Below are 24,654 nucleotides of genomic sequence, written 5' to 3'. Positions count from 1 at the left end.
ATGTGGACACATGTCCTCACATTCACTGATTTTAAGGCTAGAAGAACACTCAGTGATCATCTCTTTTAAAAAAGTAAGGAAACCGACGCTATAATACAGAACAGGCTAGAACCTAACTTCCTAGTGGACATACTTAAATTAGTATAAATGTATGATACATGTAAAGATACATAATACACATGATGGTTATTCATTTTTAAAAAACAGCATCACATGAACCTTCTACCATAAACTGGGTGGCATCCTTCAAGTGCAGGAAGGTCTTGAATTAGGAAGTTGGAGGAGAGTGATGAAGGATGGGGAGACCAGCCAGGTCTGGTAGAGTTGGGAGCACCTGGCAGGTAAGCAGTATCCGAAGTTCAGGAAGTCTCTAGTGGACAAGGCAAGGCATCTGTGGCCGGAAACTGAGGGACAACATGAGAGACACAGTGTTTACTCTTTCCACTCACTCTGCTTGGCCAGGCCCTGCTACCAGGCCCAGGCTCCAGCTACCCCAAAGTCAAGCATGCTTTCAGAGTGAGAAGAACAGAGCCATGTGCATCTGCGTCAGATAGATTCCAGGAGCATCTTCAGCTTCTCTCTCTCTCTTAAGAGGTCTGCTTGTTAAACCTGGATTTACATACAGGTCATAAACCCCATTCCTGGGTATTAGTTGATAACTGACAGGTGTGTTCTACTAAGCTGCTGTCAGGCAGATTTTTTCCAATTAATTTCATTTAAAACAGTGGTGCTTAATCCTGGCTACACATCAGAATACTCTGGGGAGCTTAGAGAAAGAAAATACTGCTGCCAGAGCCCATCTCAACTAAATTCTGCTTTAATTGTTCTGAGATCCATTGGTAAATTTGAAAAACTCCTTAGGTGATTCTAATAAGTAGCCAGCGCTGGAATCACTGATTTAAAACATCAGAGAAAGTTTCAATCAACTGATCAGTTGACTCAAAATGGTTACAGTAGCATTATTTTCTTCACATCTGGCAATATGATTAAAAAAATAATGAAGTAATTTGCAGAACATCCTGTCTTCTTAAGACTTTCTCACTATCTATTCCTTGTTGCTAAGGAAAGTCCACACATGACTGAATTCAATAATAAATCTGACACTGATGGTTCCACCGAATCTTCACCATCTTACTGCCATTATCTTCTTTGTCCAACTCATCTCATTTGCCATAGTAATCACTCCTTTTGACCTGCAGGCTGAACTGTTTGGGCAGTCCAAAAGCCATAGTACTTATCAGAGATTCCAGGAGAGTTTGTCATCCTGGGACTTTCTGTGCTATGAAAATTCAACAGAGAAATCAGTGTGGACTGGAATAATTAGTAATCTGGAACTCCTTCCTACTTTTGGGGCCTCTCACTTTTATCTGCTGCTGCTACTGCTAAGTCGCCTCAGTCGTGTCCAACTCTGTGCGACCCAATGGACAGCAGCTCACCAGGCTCCCCAGTCCCTGGGATTCTCCAGGCAAGAACACTGGAGTGAGTTGCCATTTCCTTCTCCAATGCATGAAAGTGAAAAGTGAAAGTGAAGTCGCTCAGTCGTGTCCGACCCTCAGCCCCCATGGACAGCAGCCTTCCAGGCTCCTCCATCCATGGGACCCTCCAGGCAAGAGCACTGGAGTGGGGTGCCATTGCCCTCTCACTTTTATCTAGCAGAAGGTTAAAAGAATTGCCTTTCTCTTCTACCTTTTGTTTGTTTTACTTGTTTTTTCCTTCTTCCTTTTTAAGGCATTAGAAAAGGCAGGAGATAGGCCTAGAAAGACTCTAGTTCAGCACCATCTGAGACCAAGACATCTTCCCAAGATCATACAGCTAGATCACCCCTAGAGTGGGACATGGAACTGGGGATCTGACTCCCAAGCCCCATTCTGTTCAATAGACCACCTGGCCTTTCAAGAGAGATCAGATATTTGGGAGGGTCTCCATCTTCCACAAGATGTTCTCCAGACATCTCATCCCTGTCAAAATAGACCCCTTTTATTTCCTTGACATTAAGTCTTCTCACATGCATCCTTCTTAATTCGGGACATGATAGCTTATGAACTTTGCTCTCTTCTGCCTCGTTATTAGAGCCCTGTTTAGTATTCTTGCCTGGAGAATCCCAGGGACAGAGGAGCCTGGTAGGCTGCTGTCTATGGGGTCGCACAGAGTCGGACACAACTGAAGCGACTTAGCAGCAGCAGCAGCTGCTAATACTTAATTTCTATTGTTACATGCTTCTTGTTGATTTGCATTTATTGAATGTTTGCTGTTGTCAAATGTCACAAGGTTCTAAGAGGAAATTCCAAAAGAGAAGACGCTCCCGCTCGGAGGAGGAGAGTCTGGTTCCGGATAGACCCCTGCAGCCAGCCCTATGGGTCGCATTTCCCAGCTCTCCTAAGTCTGGGTCTTTGCGGGCAGCTCAGGCCCGGGAACGAGGGGATTTCAGGCTGTATTTGGGGATTGGGCCTGGCTTTTCTCAGAGCTGGTGAAAGTAACAAATAACCTGACGCATAGGAAGGAGAGGAGGTCCCAGGAGGGGGCTTCTGCCCCAAAGGCCGCAGAGCAGCTGCGCTGCCAGACTCAACCAGGCCCGAGGTTCTGACCGTATCAGCCAGGGGAGGGACAGAGGGCCAGCCAGGGGCGGGGCTTGAGAGGAGCTGTAGGAGAAGGGGGCTGCCCGGAGGGGAGAGAAGAGGCAGGAGGAAGAGCCTCGAGGGAGGAACCAGGAGGAGAAAGCCAGAAGAAACCAGTGAAAAAGGCCGCGGGAAAGGGCAGCAAGAGGAACCGAAAGGTGAACTAGGCGAAAGGGGCGGGGAGGAAACGGGGAGGGGGCGGAGCCTGGGGGAAGTCGGGGGAGTGGCCGGGAAGGGGTGGGGCGAGGAGGAGCCAGGGGAGGTGCCGGGGGCGGGGCCGGGAAAGGGGCGGAGCCGGGGAGAGGCCTCCAAGGCCGCCGCCGCCGCCCGGGCGCGTTCTCCACCCGCGGGTCGGGCAGCCGGGGCGCTTCCTCAGCCGCCGCTCCCTGAAGCGCGCGGGCTCAGGCGGCCCCGGCCAACGAAGACTGCCCGTGCGAGCCGCCGCCGCCGAGCCGCGGGCGCACCGGAGCCGCCGCCGCCTCCCTCGGCGTCCGGGGCCGGCATGGAGCTCTTCCAAGCTAAGGACCACTACATCCTGCAGCAGGGCGAGCGCGCACTGTGGTGCAGCCGCCGCGACGGCGGCCTCCAGCTTCGACCGGGTGAGGCTGGCGGCGGGGGGCGGGGGTCGCCCTGGGCGGGTTGGCGAGGGCCGGTGAGGGGGCGCGGCCGGGCCCCTCAGCCGGAGGCTGCGGATCGGGCGCCGCCGGCGGCCGTGGCGGGCGGGGCGGGCGCGAGCGAGGGCGCGAGATCTGTCATTATTTCCTGAGGGGAGGGAGCGCTCGCCGGGCCCCTGCCCCTCCGCGGGGGACAAAGGGCCGGCGACCCTCGCCCCTCCGAGCGCGCTTCCGCGTCGAGATCCGCTCCGCTGTCCGGAGAGAGGGGAACCTGGGATGAGGCGCCCGCAGTCAGGGTCGGGCCGGCGCCCACCAGAAAGTTCGGGTGAGGTGCGCCTGGCTTTAAAGGCCGCCTCCTCTCTGGAGTGCCCTCTGACCCTCCTTCCGGGCAAGTTCTGGGTTCGAATCCCGGTCGCGCCAGTTTCCGTAGAAAGTCCTGCCGGAGCTTCAGTCTCTGTTGACATCTCTGTGTTTCTGGTCCCTTATCATTATGGGCATGGCTTCATTCTGATTACCTCATAAGCACTCGATTTACAGCACCTTTAAAAAAATTTTTAGTATTACAATTAACCTGTAATGTTCAACTTTTAATGTTTATATGTGACTCAGTATTGTGCGACACAGTCTCGTGGGTCCGTGTTTCGGTGTCGTGTAAGCTGTCATGATATGCCTCACTCTACAACATTAGTTTGCGTTAGGAAAACCAGGTCACAGTGGTGAGTTAAGCAGGACAGTCCCTGCCCTCAGAGAGCTGACAGTCCAGGGGGCGGTCCTCTGGAGGGGCTCAGTAGCCCCTCCCCGTCGAGGGTGCCGGTCCTTTTTCCTAATCACCGCAGAGATCTTTCCTTTTAGGAGATGTGAGAGAATAGAGTTCTTTAAGGAAATCGCGAGAGCATTTCGAGTTTACCTGTAGTTCTTGTGTGTAATCTAGACAAAGAATTACGTGGTATGAATTGGAAAGTATGAAAGGTACAAATCAACCTTTTGTATATATCATAGCAGTTACCGTATATAGGAGGGTTTCCAAGGATTTGATCCCTTATTATTCCCAATCTTCACAACAACCTTACCAGGCAGGTGGTGGTATCCTCATTTTCAAGTGAGGAGACAGGTGTGAAAGGTTGAGTAACTTGCTGGAGGTCAGAGAGAGGAGAATTGGCCCCCAAGACACTTGCTGACCGGTTCTACTACTTGTCTTGGAAGCTCTGGTGGTTGATTTGCTAGAGCAGTGAAGGAGAACTTAGCTGTTTTCCGCCCCCCCCGCCCCTAGTTTTGGGGTGTATTTTCTTGCTATTACATTTTATTTCCTCAATTCAGAATGGAAGAGAAACTACTGCACCCAGATAAGGCTCTTGATAATCTTGAGACAGACGGTGTTGTAGATAGGCTAATTTTGGCCAGTCTCCAGTCATTCTTTTCTGTTTTTCCTGATTTGATCATTTGCCTGGTCTTTCCCCCCATCCCTGCCCCCAATGTTTGGGGAAGGCTTCAAGTGCAAACTGAGGGAAGGTAGATTGCAAAATTCTCTAGGCTGCCAAAGAGCCAGCTCTTTGGATTCTAAGAGCTTAAAATTAACTATTTCAGCTGGATAGAACTTGACATCATCTTTAACTCACTTCTGCACTTCATTTCCTCACCTATAAAATGAGGGTTTGACTTTTTTGGTCTTTGTACATAATGAAACGTTTTTCAAACAATGCCAGTTTAAGTGTTTGGTATACCTCTTTGAGGACGAGAATTGACGTGTTTCATGGAAAACACTCAGGAAATCTCTAGGTCACTTGTGTATCAGTATAGTGAATTGAGGCAGATATTAGTAGAGGTGGGCGTGGTTGTCTCCATTTCTAGGGCTACTCTCTCCTTTTCTCTCAGCCCCTAAGATTTATAGAGATGAACCAGACTGGTGGAATTACGTGAAAGGAGATAAGTCCTCTAAATAGACGACTTTAAGTGAATTATTTGTCATTCTGTTTGGTTTGTGTTCATTTCTTGTACACAGAAACCTGTCCAGTCCTAATAGCTTTAGGGATAAGTTGCTTCCCTCAAGTGAAGTAAGTCAGCCCTCTTCCAGAGTTTCCTTGGTGGTTCAGATGGTAAAGAATCTGCCCCCAGTGTGGGAGACCTGGGTTTGATCCCTTGGTCGGAAAGATCCCACAGAGAAGGAAATGGCTACCCACTCCATTATTCTTGCCTGGAGAATCCTATGGACAGAGGAGCCTGGCGGGCTACAGTCCATGGGATTGCAAAGAGTCGGACACGATTGAGCAATAAATGCTGATACTGATTAGAGATAAGTTGCTCCCCTCAAGTGAAGTAAGTCTACTCTTATAGGGTGCTGGCTAGTAGCTTACCTTTCTAGTGGAAGAATACTTAAACCCATATTTCTGAGCTGAGGAAGCTCAAACGGGCTATAGGCTTAAGACTTTAAGGAAAGTTAAGGGAAACCTGGGCCTAGATTTTGAATTAAGCTATGTAATTTGAGTTACCATTTATGTATCCAAAATCCCTATCAGAAGGCAAATTAACTTTTTTTCTGAGTAAATTGGTTGTAGTCTTGGCAATTAGGTTTATCTCACTTCTTAGGATATAGCCAACCACAGACTAAAGTAGACCAAAAATACAGAGGAAGGAAGAGGCCATTATCTTACAGAAAAGCCTGTTTTGATCTTCAGGTGTTCAAGTACATATAGCAAGCAAATAAAGAACCTCATGCTCTTGACTTTAAATAGTTTATCCTATCTAGTACTCAAGAGCCTTTCTAAAGAGTGACCAAAGAATAATGAGCCAGCTCATTGGAAAAGACCCTGATGCTGGGAAAGAGTGAAGGCAAAAGGAGATGGGGTCAGCAGAGGGTGAGATAGTTGGATGGAATCACTGACTCAGTGGAGACGAGTTTGAGCAAACTCTGGGAGATAGTGGAGGACAGAGGAGCCTAGTGTGTTGCAGTCCATGGGGTTGCAAGAGTTGGACATGACTTAGCAACTGTACAACAACTACAAAATGGAATAATGGCTTTTTAATTGTTATCAGATCTCTGTACACTAACTTAAAATTCTCCATTTTATTGGATCATTTCCCTCTGCTTTTACAGCCAGTTTTGCTGTTGTTTGTAACTAAAGCATTTATGATCTTTCATAGTTTCTTATTGATTATTCAACTGAATATATTACTAGCCAGCTCCCTTTTGTTTCTAAAGGGCAGTATCATAAAACCAAAAGAGCCTGTGAACATTGTGATTTTTATGTTTGTGGCTATTGAACAACCTGAAACAGTACTCTTTTCTAGTGGTATCAGACGGATCATTATTGATACTTAAGGTTAAAATGATCATTTTCTTAGCTTTGAATGTTTGTTACTGTTGGTCTCTTTTCCTTATTTTGTAAGATCCAGTTTGGGTGCCACCCCTTCTCTGTGCTCACCACACTCTGCATTCCTGGGGCAGAATTATTGGTCACCTTTTTGTGTTTCCAGGTGTTTTATACACTTGGTACACATTTTGTTTGTAGCTCTTAACTGCTTCATATGAAAATAGTTTTCTTCTTCCCCAGTGGACAGAGCATTCCTCAAGCAAGGACTTTATTCTGCTTATCTTGGTATCTCTGAGCTTGAGTGTTAGGACATAGAAGGCATTTTTGGTTGAGTTGAACTGAGTTAAATTAAGTCCAGGTTTTCTCTCAGTAATATCATTGTCATAAATATAGGATATTGTGTTATACTCAGTCATTTCAGGGACTATTTTGAATATCTTCTAACTGGGGTGGAAAATCTCTGTCCAGCTGAATAAGGACATAAATGTGAGGAAAGATGCATTTCCGCTTGTGATGTTTTTCTGATTTAATGTCACTTAGAAAAATTCTTTGTGATGGTATTCCTTATTTTCTTCTTTAATGTTGTTTACATTTTTTCTTCTAAAGAGTTGAATATTTTTTCTGGTGTTTCCATTCTTTTAAGTATAATGTGTAGTCTGGGATCATACTTAGAACTGCTTTTTGGGTTAGGGGCTTCTCTGGTGGCTCATGCGGAAACCTGAATTCTATTCCTGGGTCAGGAAGATCCCCTAAAGAAGGGAATGGCTACCCACTCCAGTATTCTTGCCTTGAGGATTTCTCGGACAGAGGAGCCTGGCGGCCGACAATCCATGGGGTCATAGAGAGTCGGACACGACTGAACGACTTACCCTTTCACTTTTTCACTATGTCTCTCTCAGGGTAATGGCCACCAGAGGAAAGTATTTAGTTTTATTTTTAACCAGGGAAAATGGTAAAGTACTGTGTAAACATTCAGTAATCTTCTGAGAGTGGAGTTTCACTATCTGAGAATAAGGGCTGTAATTTAAAGACTTAAAAAGCAATGTAATACAGTCCACCGTTGGGGAAGGGTGATATGGTCTTATCTCTTTAATCTTAAAATTGCTTCCACTTGTCCTTGTAGGTTGTTCTGATAGAGAGTGTTATATAATTTACTGCTGTGTATTGCTTCATTCTGAGATGAAGTGACCACAAAAAGATGGTAGAGCATGTCATACACGTAACATTCATAAGCATGTAAACTATTTAGAGATGAAACTCGGATAAATACTGGTGAACGGTTATTGGGGGGGATGCTAGTTATCTGTTAGAATGCACAGAAGCATAAAAATGTGTTCATGTTTTTCCTAGTTATTTTTTGATAATGACATTATATTTAATATGTCATGAAAACTTTTTTGAATGAGAGATTAGCTACAGAACTGACATCTAAATAGAACTTTTATCTCCTTTGCAAAATTATATTTTATGAAACTGTTCAGTTAAGCATTTTGTGTTATTTAGTATTTACTTTGAAAAAAATTTTAACTTTACCTTTTAAAAAAATCATGTTTACTAAAAATTCACAAAGCACCATGACAAAATATAATAGGGCATTTTAATTTAACAATTAGTTGTTAAATATATTGTAAAAATCTTTTAAACCAATTTTGTTGCTGTTGAATAATCAGTTTTTTCTGGTGTCTGTAGTTTTCAGTTTCTTTTAAAGCTTACCAGGTTTATACCTTGAACACTTCTTACCCCATATTTTATATTTCTAACAGGTCAGCAGTTGGATTGAGATCTGTAAACTTATTTTATGAATATTTATTGTTACACATGCAAAGTAGAAAACACATCTTTCCAAAAACTTTCACCCTTTCTTTGGCTTTCAAAAAAAATAGTCTTTGTTAAGGTGAATGATGACAGTTTTCAGAATCAAGTTTTACAGATAGAGGGAAGTTTTTGTCAGCTAAGATTAATAGTAGGTAATAACACTCTGTGACAACCTAGAAAGTTGGGAGTTGGGAGGGAGGTTCAAGAGTGAGGGGACGTATATATACCTATGGCTGATTTGTGTTGATGTATGGCAGAAACCATACATGACTTCCCTGGTGGCTTAGAGGTTAAAGCGTCTGCCTGCAATGTGGGAGACCTGGGTTCGATCCCTGGGTCGGGAAGATCCCCTGGAGAAGGATATGGCAACCCACTCCAGTATTCCTGCCTGGAGAATCCCATGGACGGAGGAGCCTGGTGGACTACAGTCCATGGGGTCGCAAAGAGTCGAACACAACTGAGCGACTTCACTCACTCACTCAACTCATGGCAGAAACCAACATAATATTGTAAAGCAATTATCCTCCAAGTAAAAATAAATGCATTAAAAATAGTAGCTAATAACAGCAGCTTTTATTTATTATTTTTCTGAACCAGACACTGTTCTAAGCCCTGTATGTGTACTGTTTCATGTCATCCTCACAATAAAATTTAGTTTTTTCTAATTCTTATTTTACAGGGACAGAGAAGTAATTTGCCCAAGTTTAAAGAATAAGAGGGAGAGCCAGACTTCCAACTCCATACTGACTCCAAAGCCAAGTTTTTCTCAATATTGACAAAAATGTTTTATAAACCTTTCTACCTTCTTGACTGCAAAGTTATAGGATTTATATATATATTTAATAATATTTATTTATGGCTGTGCTGGGTTTTCATTACTGCATGGGCTTTTCTCTAGGTGCACAAGCCTCAGTGGTTGTGGCTCCTGGCCGCAGTCATTGTGTTACCAGGGGCTTAGTTGCTCCGTGGCATGTGGAATCTTCATAGATCAGGGATGGAACCTGTGTCTCCTTCGTTGGCAGGCGAATTCTTTACCACTGAGCCACCAGGGAAGCCCTGGGATTTATATTTTTATGGGGAATATCTGAAACATTTGTAACAACCATACTCATTATCATGTAGTCTATGTAGAGAATAAAATAGCCTCTCAAATGTCAAAGTATGCTCATTGAGGAAGGATCTATGGATCGATAGAATAAAAGACTGATAATGGGACTACTGGCTCTTGGACATTTCAGCTGTCCTGACTCTTTTCTTGTAAAACTAGTTTATATAGTTACAGGGAATATTGTTTTTGTAATAGATTGACTAGTTTTTCCAGTTATGGTCAGTTTATCAGGTTTCTCAAGTTTTTAGAACATTTGGGGGTTGGGGAGGGAATAGATAGAGGGAAGATCTTGAAGCAGAAACACTGATAAGTACTGGATGGGAACTATTTCAGCTGGTGATGAGCAACCTGAAGCCTTCCCAGTCTAGCTTTGCAAGAGTTCCAGATCCAGTTTCACAGACATCCTTTCAGAGCACATAAAGCAGAGAGGGAATGGAGGAGGAAAAGTCTTTAGGGCACCCGCCCCCGAAAAGGGGAGGGACTTTCCTAGCATCACTGACTCCGAGATGCTTATGTTCTGACCAGGCCATGACAGCAGAGACCAGGACTTGCCAAAGGCTGGCTTCAGAGGAGAGGCAATATGCAGGCCTTTAGGGCAGAGCGTGAACGTGTCAGGAACCAGGGTGCCCAGAGAGCTTGGTCTTTCCAGAATGTGACTACATTGATGCTGTTCCAGGATGTCCAGCCGTATGGCTTCCCTTGTCCCACCTGGCCAGCCTGACTCAGCCCACTCAGGGAGAGGGAGATGGAGATTCATTACTGTGTCCCTCCACGTGGCCCACTGCTGGTCTTCTGTAAAAATGGTAGGAATGAATTGAAGTAAGTCTAGTTTCTGGTTGACCCCACGTATCTTGAGCAGCAAAGAGGTTGTTGTGAGGATTAAATAGAGAACATAAGAACAGAGGACTAAAATGCTACTGTCTGAAGCAGCTTTTTAAAAGATGCCAATTTCTCATCATTTTATTCAGGAAAGGGAGGAATCTGAATTTTAGTTCTGTGGGATTCAACAGATCTTTTTTTGTTTTTAAATGAAAATAAATGAGACCCAAAGACATTTTTTATTTTTCTCTAGATGGCCCTATGTCCAAAAAATTGCTTGTTGCTGATTTTGGTTTTTATGATTTATGACAAAATTAGCTGATATATTTGCAAATAGATACAAGGCTATTGGAAAATCAAACTAATTTGGGTATAGTATTGATTGAGTGTATTCTCAGAGCCATAGTCTATCCTTGGTGTGGTTTTCTGGGGATTTAAATGTATTAGGTCTTTATATTGGTGGGAATGCAAACTAGTACAGCCACTATGGAGAACAGTGTGGAGATTCCTTAAAAAACTGGAAATAGAACTGCCTTATGGTAGATGGGAGGCTCGGCCGGCGGGGGCAGGGGCCGCGCAGCCGGGGAGTTTCAGGAACTGGAGGAGCGGGGCGGCGGCTGGAGTCGCCCAGAAAAAAAAAAAAAGAACTGCCTTATGATCCAGCAATCCCACTGCTGGGCATACACACTGAGGAAACCAGAAGGGAAAGAGACACGTGTACCCCAATGTTCATCACAGCACTGTTTATAATAGCTAGGACATGGAAGCAACCTAGATGTCCATCAGCAGATGAATGGATAAGAAAGCTGTGGTACATATACACAATGGAGTATTACTCAGCCATTAAAAAGAATACATTTGAATCAGTTCTAATGAGGTGGATGAAACTGGAGCCTATTATACAGAGTGAAGTAAGCCAGAAGGAAAAACATAAATACAGTATACTAACGCATATATATGGAATTTAGAAAGATGGTAACGATAACCCTGTATGAGAGACAGCAAAAGAGACACTGATGTATAGAACAGTCTTATGGACTCTGTGGGAGAGGGAGAGGGTGGGAAGATTTGGGAGAATGACATTGAAACATGTAAAATATCATGTAAGAAACGAGATGCCAGTCCAGGTTCGATGCACGATACTGGATGCTTGGGGCTGGTGCAGTGGGACAACCCAGAGGGATGGTATGGGGAGGGAGGAGGGAGGAGGGTTCAGGATGGGGAACACATGTATACCTGTGGCGGATTCATTTTGATATTTGGCAAAACTAATACAATTATGTAAAGTTTAAAAATAAAATAAAATAAAAAAAGAAAATGTATTAGGTCTTTATAAGCTGTATTATTATCTCTTTGTGCACCTTTTTGTAAGCTGTATTATTCCTGTTCACATGTTTTAAGATATGACCTTTTACAATCTAACAAACACAAGTCTAAGAAGTAACAGTAGTGTTTTAGAAAGTGAAAATCACTCAGTCGTGTCTGACTCTTTGTGACCCCATGGACTGTAGCCCGCTCCTCTGTCCGTAGAATTCTCCAGGCAAGAACACTGGAGTGGGTTGCCATTTCCTTTTCCAACAATGTCTTAGAATCTCTAACAAATTACTCCTTAGCTGGGTTAAGTCATAATCATATGTGTCAGCTGACCGTAAGTGAGCTGAGAATGTTTGAATTAGATTATGTTTACCAAAAATAGAGAAATAATACATTACTTTATTACCAGTAGCTGTTGATAATACATTAAGTGATATTGAAGTAGTATTTAAAAGGTGAGGGCTAACACTGAACATTCAGCATCATAGTACATCACAACACATAGTGGTAGTATCTTAATTAAATCCCATGCTCTGTTAAGATGGCTCATTTTCTGGTTGCTTCGAGACCCTTAAAGCAACTGCTATCATTCACAAAAAAGCATCCTCTCCTGACAGCTTTCTTTGAGGCTGGTTGAAGGAAGTACAGGTTGATTTTAGGTCAGTATTCCATGTGTTTTCTCTTAAGTTACCTCATTTTAATTGCAGATTCTTTCAAATTTAACCTTGAATTTCTTTAACTTTATAGTGGGATATTTAAAAATACAAAGTGCATTATTTTATCTTTATGAACATTTATGAATCTTATTCTTTGAAACCACATTTTTACTTATACTGAACTTCAAATTCCAGTTTCTGCAATGGTCAACATACATAATTTGAAATAGTCCTAACATCTAACTGAAATGTTGGGGCATTTTAAATATGCTACAGTGCTCTTAATTTTAGCAGTTTGCATGTATAATATTAATGATTCTTCATGGTGTCATTCATACATTGTTTTTATGCCAGATATAAACATTCTTCTCCCCATTTCCAGCATAATGGTCCTCCCCTCCCCCAGGAAACAGTTGTGGTGGGCAGAACAAAGAATTTGGCAGAGTTTCTAATTTGCTACTCTCTCTCTGGGCACTTGTTTTTCTTGACTTCCAGGATTCATCTCTTGTAGCTGTATTTATCCCCCTTTGCCGGAGAAGGCAATGGCACCCCACTCCAGTACTCTTGCCTGGAAAATCCCATGGACGGAGGAGCCTGGTAGGCTGCAGTCCATGGGGTCGCTGAGGGTCGGACACGAATGAGCGACTTCGCTTTCACTTTTCACTTTCATGCATTGGAGAAGGAAATGGCAACCCCCTCCAGTGTTCTTGCCTGGAGAATCCAATCCCAGGGACGGGGGAGCCTGGTGGGCTGCCGTCTATGGGGTCGCACAGAGTCGGACACGACTGAAGTGACTTAGCAGCAGCAGCAGCACCTTTCAAAAACTCCCCACCCCAGCAACTAATTTAGTATTCTATTTTGTTCTCCATCCAAATTATATTACGTCTGAAATTCTGTTAAGTCATTTACTTATTATTTCAACAAACCTTTATTGAAGATCTGACTTCTAGGCATTGTGCCTGTATAAAAAGTTGGATAAAATATTCTCTCTGCCCTAGCCCAGGTAGTGGTCCAACAAGAGAAAGCCATACATAGGATTCTAGAGTGACAAAATCCCTTGGACTGCAAGAAGATCAAACCAGTCAATCCTAAAGGAAATCAGTCTTGAATATTAATTGAGAGGACTGATGCTGAAGCTGAAACTCCAATACTTGGGCCACCTGATGCGAAGAACTGACTCTTTGGAAAAGACCCTGATGCTGGGAAAGATTGAAGGCAGGAGGAGAAGGGGACAACAGAGGATGGGATGGTTGGATGTCATCACCGACTTGATGGACATGAGTTTGAGCAAGCTTTGGGAGTTGGTGATGGACAGGGAAGCCTGGTGTGCTGCAGTCCATGGGATCGCAAAGAGTCAGACACCACTGAGCAACTGAATTGAACTGACTCAGAGTGACAGATACTGTGATAGAGCTGAGTTCAGTGGGAGATTTTAACTGGGTCTTGACATTCAAAGCCTCTGCTTTTTTCTAAGATAATGCAAATATATTTTTCTCCCTAATAAAGAAATGGGAAGAAGGGAGTTCTTTGATTCCATGAAGTTCCTTCCAGCTGTAAATAGTCTGTGATTATTTCTTATCTAAGAGTGGAAAGTCTTGAAAGAAACTGTCTATGTGACTAGTGAACTTTAATGGATTTTTTTTTTTTTGTCTTGCCAGAAATAACTTTGTATGCACAGTGCCTTGGTTCTAACTAAGTACTCAAAAAAAAAAAAAAAAAAATTATGGGGATGAATAGTGCCTAACTGGCCAGACTGAAATAGTACAGGTTCTCCCCTGTACTCCCACCCCCACAGAACACTCTGCTGTGGCCCCTGCTTGATCTAGAAGCGGTTCTTGACTTGAGGCCAATTAAAATAGACCTGCTGGTGTGTTTGAAGGTAGAGCTTTTTGGTGGTAAGGACCTATGGTATCAGAATGACTATACAGACAATCCTAGATGGAAGAGAATAAGTTTTGAACAGTTTTTGGGAAAGCTAGGAAGTTATTTAAACACTGACAGAGACAAAGGTTACTTCTGTTTTATGTTCAGAGTGCTAATTTTATGCTATTTTAATCTGTTACCAGCTCTAAAATGAGCTAAGGAAAATACCAATTGTTAGCTCCCCTGTGCTCTTATGTAGCTCTCAAATCCTATTTCTGAAAGTCATATTGTTCTGAAGAACAGTTTTTGGGAGAGCAGAGGTCAGGAGTGCATCACAACACACTGCCGTGTTTCTTGGGTGATGCCTTATGAATTTGTTATCCAAAGGTTTAGCTAAGCCTTCTTTGGACTGGTTATATTTTCAGTTTCCTAAGGTAATGAGTTGGGAAAGTTGTCATTTAAGCTTGTACTTCCCTTCATTTATTTTCAAACTGTGTCTTTTCAATCTCTCTGCCCTATACTGGTATTCTGAATGTACTGTAAAGCCCACATCTTTTATAATCTTATATATATTCATCAGATCCTCTCAGGACCTAAGTCTTTTTCTTTAGTTGTCCTCTGTCCTTTTTTTGAGTTGCACCGGGTCTTTCTTGAGATGTGACAATTAGAACTTTATACTTCAAATAGAGAATCATAACAATTTTTAGTTTGGATAGTATAGAGTTAAAAATTTTTTTTAACTATTTTTACTTATTTATTTGACTGCCCCAGGTCTCAGTTGCAGCATATGGGATCTAGTTCCCTGACCAGGGATCAAACCCTGGGCCCCCTGCATTGGGAGCATGGAGTCTTAGCCACTGGACCACCAGGGAAATCCCCCTAAAAAAAACAATTTTTATTGAAGTATAGTTGATTTACAATGTTATGTTAATTTCTACGGTGTAGCAAAGTGACTCAGTTATATATTCTTTTTTTATATTCTTTTCCATTATAGTTTTTCACAGGATATTGAATGATTCCTATGCTCTACAGTAGGACCTTGATGTTTATCCATCTTGTATATATCCTAGTTTGATGCAGGGTTGAGAAGATCCCCTGGAGGAGGGCATGGAAACTCTTTCCAGTATTCTTGGCTGGAGAATCCCATGGACAGAGGAGCCTGGCGGGCTACAGTCTATAGGGTCGCACAGAGCCAGACGTGACTGAAGCAACTTAGCATGAACGCATGCATGCATATATTAGTTTACATTTGCTAATTCTAAACTCCCAGTGCTTCCTTTTTCCACCCCTCCTCTGACAGCCACAAGTCTTTTCCTCTGTGTTGGAGTCTATTTCTGTTCCGTAGATTTGTTCGTTTGTGTTGTATTTTAGATTGCACATATAAGTGACATCAAATGGTATTTGTATTCTCCTTCTCTTTCTGACTTCCTTTGCTTAGTGTGATAATCTCTAGGTCCATCCATGTCGTAGTCCATGGTATTTATATATACACCACATCTTTTTATAACCATTCATCTGTTAACGGGCTTTCAGGTTGTCTCCGTGTCTTGGGTATTGTAAATAGTGCTGCTGTGAGCATAGGGGTGCCTGTGTCCCTTTGGGTTATAGTTTTGTCAGGATGTATGCCCAGGAGTGGCTTACTGGATCATATGGCAACTGTATTTTTAGTTTTTTGAGGAACCTCCATGTTCTTTTCTATAATAGTTGCAGCAATTTACATTCCAATCAACAGTGTAAGAGGGTTCTCTTTTCTCCATACTCTCTCCAACATTTGTTATTTGTAGACTTTTTAATGATGGCCGTTCTGACCTGTGTGAGGTGGTACACCTTCTTGTAGTTCTCTAATAATTAGTGATGTTAAGGATCTATTCACATACCTCTTGGTTACCTGTACGTCTTCTTTGGAGATGTGTCTATTTAGAACTTCTGCCCAAAAAAACACTTCCAAATATCCTTCGTGATCAAAACTTTGTAGCCCTGTTGCTGCACTGTAATTATTAATAAATCCCTGTTTTAATGGAGAAGTCTAGAAATTCTTAGGATCCCTTTTCTTGGTATGTATCTCATCTTTTAACTATTCTGAGGTTTTTTTTTTGTTTTTCTATTTTTCCCTTAGGGTTACTTTTTTAAATGTATATTTTTTTTATATTAGCTTAACCAGCTTTTGCCAGTTCATTGTATTATGAGCTCTTTCTGCAGTTTATGGTACTTAATTATATGAAAATAGTTCAAAGCTGTATATGGACAGGCATCATCTTTGAATCAGACTGGTAGGATAAAACTAAGCTACTAATGCAGAGTCCAACTAGTAGCCTATAATCAGTTTGACCTGTAATTCTCAACCTAGCTTACCTTAGAATCATCTGGAAGAAATTTACAAAATACCTATGCCTGGGCCCCACCCTGACCAGCAGAGTCAGACTCTCCAGGTGTGGGGCCCAGGCATCAGTATTTATAAAGCTCCCAGATGACGACAATGATGGCCAGGGTCCAGGGCCACTGAGCTGGAGTTGACACTAGGAAAGCAGCAGCTGCTAGAACTTTTAAATTGGATTAGCTCTTTAGCTTGCTGAATGCTGGAAAATAATTACTGTTAGAGTTGAGAGAAATGTATATCAAATTTTGCATTTATAAGAAGGCAACCGAATCAGATTACTCCTTAACCTTTTCTTCTGGCCTAATTAAATTTTGAGAATTGAAGTATGGATGAGCTAACCACTGGACCTTCTAGTTCCTCATTGTAGAACCCTTTCCCTCATCTGTTTGACTTTGGCGTTGGTAATTGCCTTTTCAGAGCAATAATACCATTTGTCTTTAGCAGGAAATGAAACGAGTCAGATTATGTATGCATACCTTGGACCTTTTTTTTTTTTTTTGACACGAGAGAAACTTCAGCAGCTGTGCAAAGCCCAGGGCTGTTCTTGGGCTCAGAGAGCAACATCAGTTATGGCTCTTGGAATGAGTGACTCATGCTGTCTGCAAGCACACAGTACTTAATCACTTGTTTTCTGTATACCAGGAGGAGGAGGGCACATGAAAATAGAAGCCATGGACTGCCAAATGGGATCTGAAATAAGAGTGGAAATGTTGACCTAATGGGTCAGACAGTTGAGCTTATGACAAAATACTTATGTTTTGTGTCTATGTTCCTTTAATGATTTCACTTATTAAAATTTGTCATTATTTCCCAAACCCTACGCTTTTGTAATTTGTAAGCAACTCTACTCTTTGCTAGATAATTTTGATAATCCTAAAATTTAAAACCTATTTACAAACTTCAAATGTTTCTTTTTTGAAATTGTGTGCCACGTTGGAATATGCCTTTCAAAGGAAGGATTAGCAAGCAGTACATTTGTTGGAGCAGATAAATTACCTGGCTATTCTTTGTGGAAGGACAAGCCCACTGGCCATTTTCACTGCCATTCCCATGCCTTCTGCCTCCATGTAACCATTAATAATGGTGACAGGGTGTCCATTAACAAGCATATGCTAAGTTACTGCATGCAATCCATGGGGTCGAAAAGAGTTGGATGCAACTGAACTGAAGCTACTACATATGCTTAGACCAATATGGTTTATACTGATCTCTATGTGAACACCCTGCTAGTGCTTTTATTTTTATTTCCTTAGTAACAAAATAAAAACTACACACATATTTTGAAGTGTCTATTGTGTGTTAGACACTGTACCAGGCATAAAGTCATAGCAGCTCAAAAAGACACACTTAGCCTCCCTTCTTGTGCCAGTTACGTATCCTGCTTCAGACCTTCCTCCACTGGCTTGTCTCTTGTCTCGTTATTGGCTTGAGAAACTGTGAGCACTTCTTAGAGATTTTAAGATAATTTAAAGTTTCCTAAATTTTAGTTGTCTTTCATTGTTAGAAATCACATGAGAAATCATCATTTATTACATTTATTGAAAGAGAAACGCTTTTATTATTAAAAGTACCCACCTAGCAGAGACTTGTGTTTTGGGACTTTTCTTATTTTTTAATATTTATTTTTAATTGGAGGATAATTACTTTACAATGTTGTATTGATTTCTTTTGTACAGCAGTGTGAAGCAGGAGTTGACTCATTGGAAAAGACTCTGATGCTGGGAGGGATTGGGGGCAGGAGGAGAAGGGGACGACAGAGGATGAGATGGCTGGATGGCATCACCGACTCAATGCACATGAGTTTGGGTGAACTCTGGGAGTTGGTGATGGACAGGAAGGCCTGGCGTGCTGCAAGTCATGGGGTCGCAGAGTCAGACACGATTGAGCGACTGAACTGAATTGTACTGAGCCTCCCTCCCCGTCCCCCATCTCACCCTCTGTCGTTACAGAGCATCTTCCCACTGGCTGTCTGTTTTACACGTGGTAATGTATATATTTCAGTGGTACTCTCTTAATTTGTTCCATCTTTTCCTTCCCCTTCTGTGCCCAGAAGTCTGTTCTCTCTATCCACGTCCCTATTCCTGCCCTGCAAATAGGTTCACCAGTAACATTTTTCTAGATTCCGTATATATTTATTTTCTCTCTTTCTGACTTACTTTACTCTGTATAACAGGGGTCTAGGTTCATCCACCTCAGTTTAGCTGACTAAAATTTATTCCTTTTATGGCTGAGTAATACTCCTTTGTGCGATTCATGGGGTCGCAAAGAGTCGGACACGACTGAGGGACTGAACTGAACTGAATACTCCTTTGTATATATGGACCATAACTGCTTTATCCATTCATCTGTCGATGGACACATAGGTTGCTTCCATGTCCTGGCTATTGTAAATACTTATGCAATGAACATTGGGGTACACACATATTTTAGAATTGTGGGCTTTTTTCAGGGTATAGTCTCAGTAGTGGGATTGCTGGGTCGTATGGTAGTTTTATACTTAGTTTAAGGAATGTCCATACTGTTCTCCACAGTGACTGTATCAATTTGCATTCCCACCCACAGTGGTTCCCTTTTCTCCAAATCCTCTCCAGCATTTATTGTTTGTAGACTTTTTGATGATGGCCATTCTGACCAGTGTGAGATGATACTTCATTGTAGTTTTGATTTGCATTTCTCTAATCAAGAACAGTGTCAAGGGACTGTCTTTTAAAACAGCAAAAACTTAGGATGTTAGTCTTATTAAAAGTCAAAGACAATAAGCAGTTGGTGGGAGAAGATTTCCAATTCACTCTTCCATGCTTGTTCCTATTTACCTGTTCATCTGGTAAGGTAACCATAAACGGTTCAGTAGCCGTTGAATGAGTCCCTGTTGTGTGTCAAACCCTGTGCTAGGCTGCAGGCATACATCCCATCCTTCCACGAACAACAGCCGTGTAATTGATCTGCTGCAACAAATGTATTGTTTCCTAATCTTCTTTTGAAAAGTATATTCTGTAAACAAAATAGGTCTAGAATTAAATTGATAGAAAAATTGAGACTTGATAGTCTTCTTTTTGAGTCTTTAGGAGTCTTTTAATTGGTAAGTTGAAATTTTACATTTATTATAATTAATAACAACAACACTGCTTCTTACTCATCTTTTCCATTTATTGTGCTTTTCTCAGTTTTTTGTTTTTTGTTTTTTGGTTCTATCACCTTTTACTGTGTTCCACTGGGTAGTATGATTTTTATTTTATTTTGTTTTTGTTTTTTGGATGGTGTGAACTTTTTCAGATGCCTTTCTGTTGCTGATTAGAAGTTACCCATCCTGTTTTTCATTCTTGTGTTTCTCAGAAATTCAGACCAGTACTTATTTTCACATATACAACTGAAGTCTACTGATGTCTGTAGCATATTAAAAAGCAGAGACAGTACTTTGCCAACAAAGGTCTGTCTAGTCAAAGCTATGGTTTTTCCAGTAGTCATGTATGGATGTGAGAGTTGGACTATAAAGAAAACTGAGCGCTGAAGAATTGATACTTTTGAACTGTGGTGTTGGAAAAGACTCTTGAGAGTCCCTTGGACTGCAAGGAGATCCAACCAGTCCATCCTAAAGGAGATCAGTCCTGAATATTCATTGAAAGGACCGATGCTGAAGCTGAAACTCCAATACTTTGGCCACCTGATGGGAAGAACTAACTCACTGGAAAAGACCCTGATGCTGGGAAAGATTGAAGACAGGAGGAGAAGGGGATGACAGAGGATGAGATGGTTGGATGGCATCACTGACTCAATGGACATGGGTTTGAGTAAACTCCAGGAGTTGGTGGTGGACAGGGAGGCCTGGCGTGCTGCAGTCCATAGGGTCACAAAGAATCGAACACGACTGAGGGACTGAACTGAACTGATGTCTGTGTCTTTTCCCAAGCAATATTTCAACCTCCATTTGGACTTTATCTCTTCTAGATTTTTCCTCTCCAGTGTAAGGAACTTCGGGGAGGGGAGGAAGCTGGCAGTCATGCTTGATTTGCCATTTGGACCTGAATTGTGTTGCTAAGACTGAGACTGCATGCCTAATTTTGAGCTGCATCAGAGCCCTGTATCTGTTTCACATTCTGAAGAAACAGAATTTTGGGGGCATACATAAGCATTGAGATATTTCATAAAACCTTTATTACTCTCAGAAAGCCTTTAGGGATTATGGCCTTACCATAAATTTTAATGCAAAAAAACATTATTGAAGTTGTTTTTTTAAATATGTAGACCCTTGATATAAAAATCTATAGAGAGATTTATTGAGTGGTAGGAACCTGGAATTTTAAATGCATATACATTTCCCAACTTGAGGTAAAAGTTATTGAACATTTATGTGCCAGACATTGTGCTGGGTACTTTCACATAATTCTTTCATTTAATCCTCATGAAAATCCTGTAAGTTAGATGGATTCCTGCTTACGAAAGAGGAACCTGAAGTTGAAAGAGGTTCCGAGACTACAGTAGAGCTAGTAGGACTTTCTCTCGGGACGTGGACCGCAGGTTGTGCCTGCATTGTGTAGAATCTCTTGGCTCTCTCCAGCCTTTCATTTCCAGCCGTGGCGCCAGGCCGCCCTTGTGCACACTCCTGTCATTGGATCTCTGGCTTTAGGCTTGCCTCTTTGGGTCCACTCTGTACATAGTGGCCCTAAAGTTCAATCTCACATGCAAATCTGCCCTCTCTGGAGGAGAATTTACTGTCTGTGGTCCTCCTGAGTTGGTCCCTGTTTGGTTTTTCAACCTTATTCTTACAACTTCCTGCCTTTTACCTTAGGGCCTTACTGTACCAAACCATTTAGTCTTCATTGCATTCAGTAAATATGTGAGTGCCTGTTATGTATTAAACAACCTGCTGGCTGTGAGGCTGCCCAGGGCTTTTCTCATGACCCAGGTAGGGGAGGTCCTGATTCCCAACAAGGACAGCAGCAGTGGGGATGGAGAGAAGTGAAACATCAGATATGAGGAGGTGGAGTCAACAGGACTTGGTGAGGAAAGAAAGGATTTTGAATGTCTCCCAGGTTCTGGCTTGTGCAGCTGGAATGATGGTGGTGAGCTGGAAGACTCCATATACTTTTAAAATGAGAGCATCATATCTGAGTAATTACACCTGGTAGGGAAGCTTATGGTGTTAGAGGTATGATAGAGCACTGGACCGAGAGTGAGAAATGGGGTTTCGGTTTTCACAATATGGGTAGTAAGTATCAGACACTTTAACCCCTGCCAGCCATGATTATGTTTGTTTGAAATACTGCAGATAACTTTCACTTTCCCACTTCAGATACTGAACGCTTCTAATGTGATTCAATGCAAATTATCTGACTCCAACCTATTTCTTCATTCTGAGTCATATGTTCAGTCAGTTGTCCATTCAGCATTTTGGAGCCTGCGGTGTATGTATCACGCACCTGAGACATAAAGCTGAATGAGACCAGGTCTCAATGAATTTTCTGTTCTCGATGGGCTTCCTGTTCAGTCAGAGAGACAGGCAAATCAATAATTAGGTGCATTAAACCAAAATGATAAGTCACAAAGGGTATATGAGCAGGGTCCAGGGGGCTCACAAGAGAGAGCCTGATCAGCTCTGCTGGGTGGGTGGAGAGGGGAATGTGTCAGAGAACACCAGTGACCCTTGTTCTGAGTCAGGAATGAAAAGCAGGCTGAAGTGGGTGGGGAGCAGCATTCCAGGCCCAGCCCTCGGACACTTCTGGAAGATGAAGGATGCTGGGGGTGGGGAGGCAGGAAGAGAGTAGACAGGAGCAACCCATGCACAGCCTTGCAAGCTTTTCCAAGGAATTTGGACTTTGTTTCTCAGGCTTGGGATGTAGGAGAAGTAATATGATTAGATTAACAGTGTTCTGTGTTGTATGTACTTATTTTTTTTAATGCCTGATATATTTCTTTTACAATATTAATCTTAGACAAACTAGACTTTAGGGCAAAAGAGCAGTATTTGAAATAAAGGCAGTTATTACATCCTGATGAGCAGAGCAGTTCACCAGGAAGATATAATTCTCAATCTGTGTGTGCCTGACAACATAGTTTCAAAAAATATAATGCAAAAATTACAAAGGAAAAATGGGAGGGGGGAATACATAAAGCATGAGATTTAAAAAACAAAGCAAAACAAAAAACCCTCTCAAACTGTCAATATTAGGCTAAGCAGTCAAATAATTAGCAAGTACATAGAGCAGTTGAAGAAAATAACAAAGTTGATAAAGAGCCCTTACCCCAGAGTTTAACAGTGTATTCTGTGTTTGAAGTAAGAAATACTTTAAAAATCCTGACCTGAACAGATACATATGTATGTATGTAGCGGAAACAAAAGTTTTGTGAAATGTTTTTCCTTATGTGGTGCAGTTTTTCTGTTTTCTGTTTCATTAGTGCTGATCTCATTGTACAAAACTGATAAAATGACCCGCTAATGGATTGAATTGATGCCCTTTTTCTTGAAAACACTAAGCAAATATACATGCTTTTCAAGTGCACACAGAACATTTACAAACGGACTTTCTGGATTCTCCTCACCACGCCTAGCATCTGCTGCTACTCTTGTTCTGTCTCAGTCCTTCCCCCTGCATAGAAAAGATGACTTGGACTCCTATTTGTACTGAGTCAAGGCCATTCGATACATGCATCTGCTTCTCAGCTCCATTTCTGTATTTAGCCTTTTCATCTTTTCTTCCAGACTTAGTAAAAAGTAATATCTTCTCCCACTCCCCAGGTTCACTTTTATACCTGTACTTTTGATTTCCTTTTCTTCTGTTTTCTTTTCCTCCTTTAACATCTCCTCTGGTTCTTATACCTAAACATTTCCCCTTGACCATCCCATCATGAACTCAGTCTTAATGAACTTACCTGGTTCTCTCTTTGAATCTCAAAGATTATCAGTGACTATTATTTTTAGTCAATTAGACCACAAAATATAGCTTTTTCTGTTTTTGTTTTTTTTTTTAAAGTGAAATTTAAATTTTCTTCAATGGCTGATATAGTCAAACAGTTCAAAATACCATAGGTGCAAAAGGGTATTATTTGAGTTAAGAGGTTTTCACCCGCCTTTTCTCCCAGCTCCTATATACCCTGCTTTTTGTGCCTTGCTCCTTCTTACTCATCTCCGTCCTCATCTTATCCCTCTCTGGAGAGGATAGCTGTTACACTGTCATTTGTAAGTTTACCCTCTTCCTGTCCTTTGTGTAGCTTCCTTTAAGGTGTTTCATGTTAATCTCCTTCTGTGCTTTCTTCACCTACTGCCCACCCTGCTCCCCAACTACCATATCCTTTCAGGCCAACACTCTTGTAATAAAAACCATCTAGCTCCTTTCCACCTCCTTTCAGTGCTGTCAGCTAATCCCTGGCTGCAGTCTTGTTTTACTTTTGTTATTATTTGCCTGCCAAGGCCTCCAGGAAGTAAGGTTCCTTAATGAGTCTTTTATTCAAGTCTCTCCTTATTGGCCTCAGTGTACTTTTTCTAGTCTTCCCAATGAAGATCTCCACCATACTCACCGTACTCCTTGGTCTTCTGATCTATATTGTTTGCTCCTTTATTTTCATATCTTCTCAGTACCTGGTTCCTGAAATGTACTTGATAAGTATTTCCCCAGTGAAGGAATGGATTCCAAAACAAACCTTGTACTTTCTTTCTGCCACATCATTCTTCTTTCTGATTTCCTTATGCTTGAAGTTCCACTTCCTCTGTGCAGCTGTTCATGACTGCTTTAGCACTGACTTTTCATCCTCCATATTCCTCAAGCTCATTTGATACCCAAGGGATAGAATCCTGCAACTGTGCTTGTTCATTTGGGGTCAGGGTGAGATTATGAATAGCTGGAGCTCTTTCCTTAGCAGGGGCATCAGTGTTGGCAGAGGTTGAGATGTGGCCTGCCTGATGGGGATTCTGGTTATTTGAAAAGAAATCAGGATACTTCTAGTTTATATACCAACATGAATTCCAGGGTTAGGGTTAGATTTTTATAAATTAACAAAGGGGTAAAATTAATAAATGATTGATAACAGATAAGGAACAACTTAGTGATCTTCCCTGTAGCTCAGATGGTAAAGAATCTGCCTGCAATGCAGAAGACTTGGGTTCGATCCCTGGGTGGGGAAGATCCTCTGGAGAAGGAAATGGCAGCCCACTCCTGTATTCTTGCCTGGAG

The 24,654-nt window shown here is 42.0% G+C and overlaps 1 protein-coding gene across 3 annotated transcripts in view; it reads left to right on the top strand.

Moving 5' to 3' along the window:
- The first annotated feature begins 2,911 nt into the window (after positions 1-2,911).
- INPP5F (inositol polyphosphate-5-phosphatase F) overlaps positions 2,912-24,654 on the top strand; it is a 94,048-nt gene continuing 72,305 nt past the window's right edge. The window contains exon 1 of one of the 3 annotated variants that reach the window (XM_027529099.1): positions 2,912-3,214. In XM_027529099.1, the coding sequence (XP_027384900.1) occupies positions 3,118-3,214 (97 nt within the window). In that variant the 5' untranslated portion in view covers positions 2,912-3,117. The remainder of the gene's footprint in view (positions 3,215-24,654) is intronic. The other 2 variants (XM_027529101.1, XM_027529100.1) reach the window with 2 other exon arrangements.

The sequence above is a fragment of the Bos indicus x Bos taurus genome, chromosome 26, assembly GCF_003369695.1.
Source record: "Bos indicus x Bos taurus breed Angus x Brahman F1 hybrid chromosome 26, Bos_hybrid_MaternalHap_v2.0, whole genome shotgun sequence".
NCBI lineage: Eukaryota > Metazoa > Chordata > Mammalia > Artiodactyla > Bovidae > Bos > Bos indicus x Bos taurus.
Note: the sequence above shows the minus strand (reverse complement) of the source record. Positions and strands in the feature narration are given on the sequence as shown.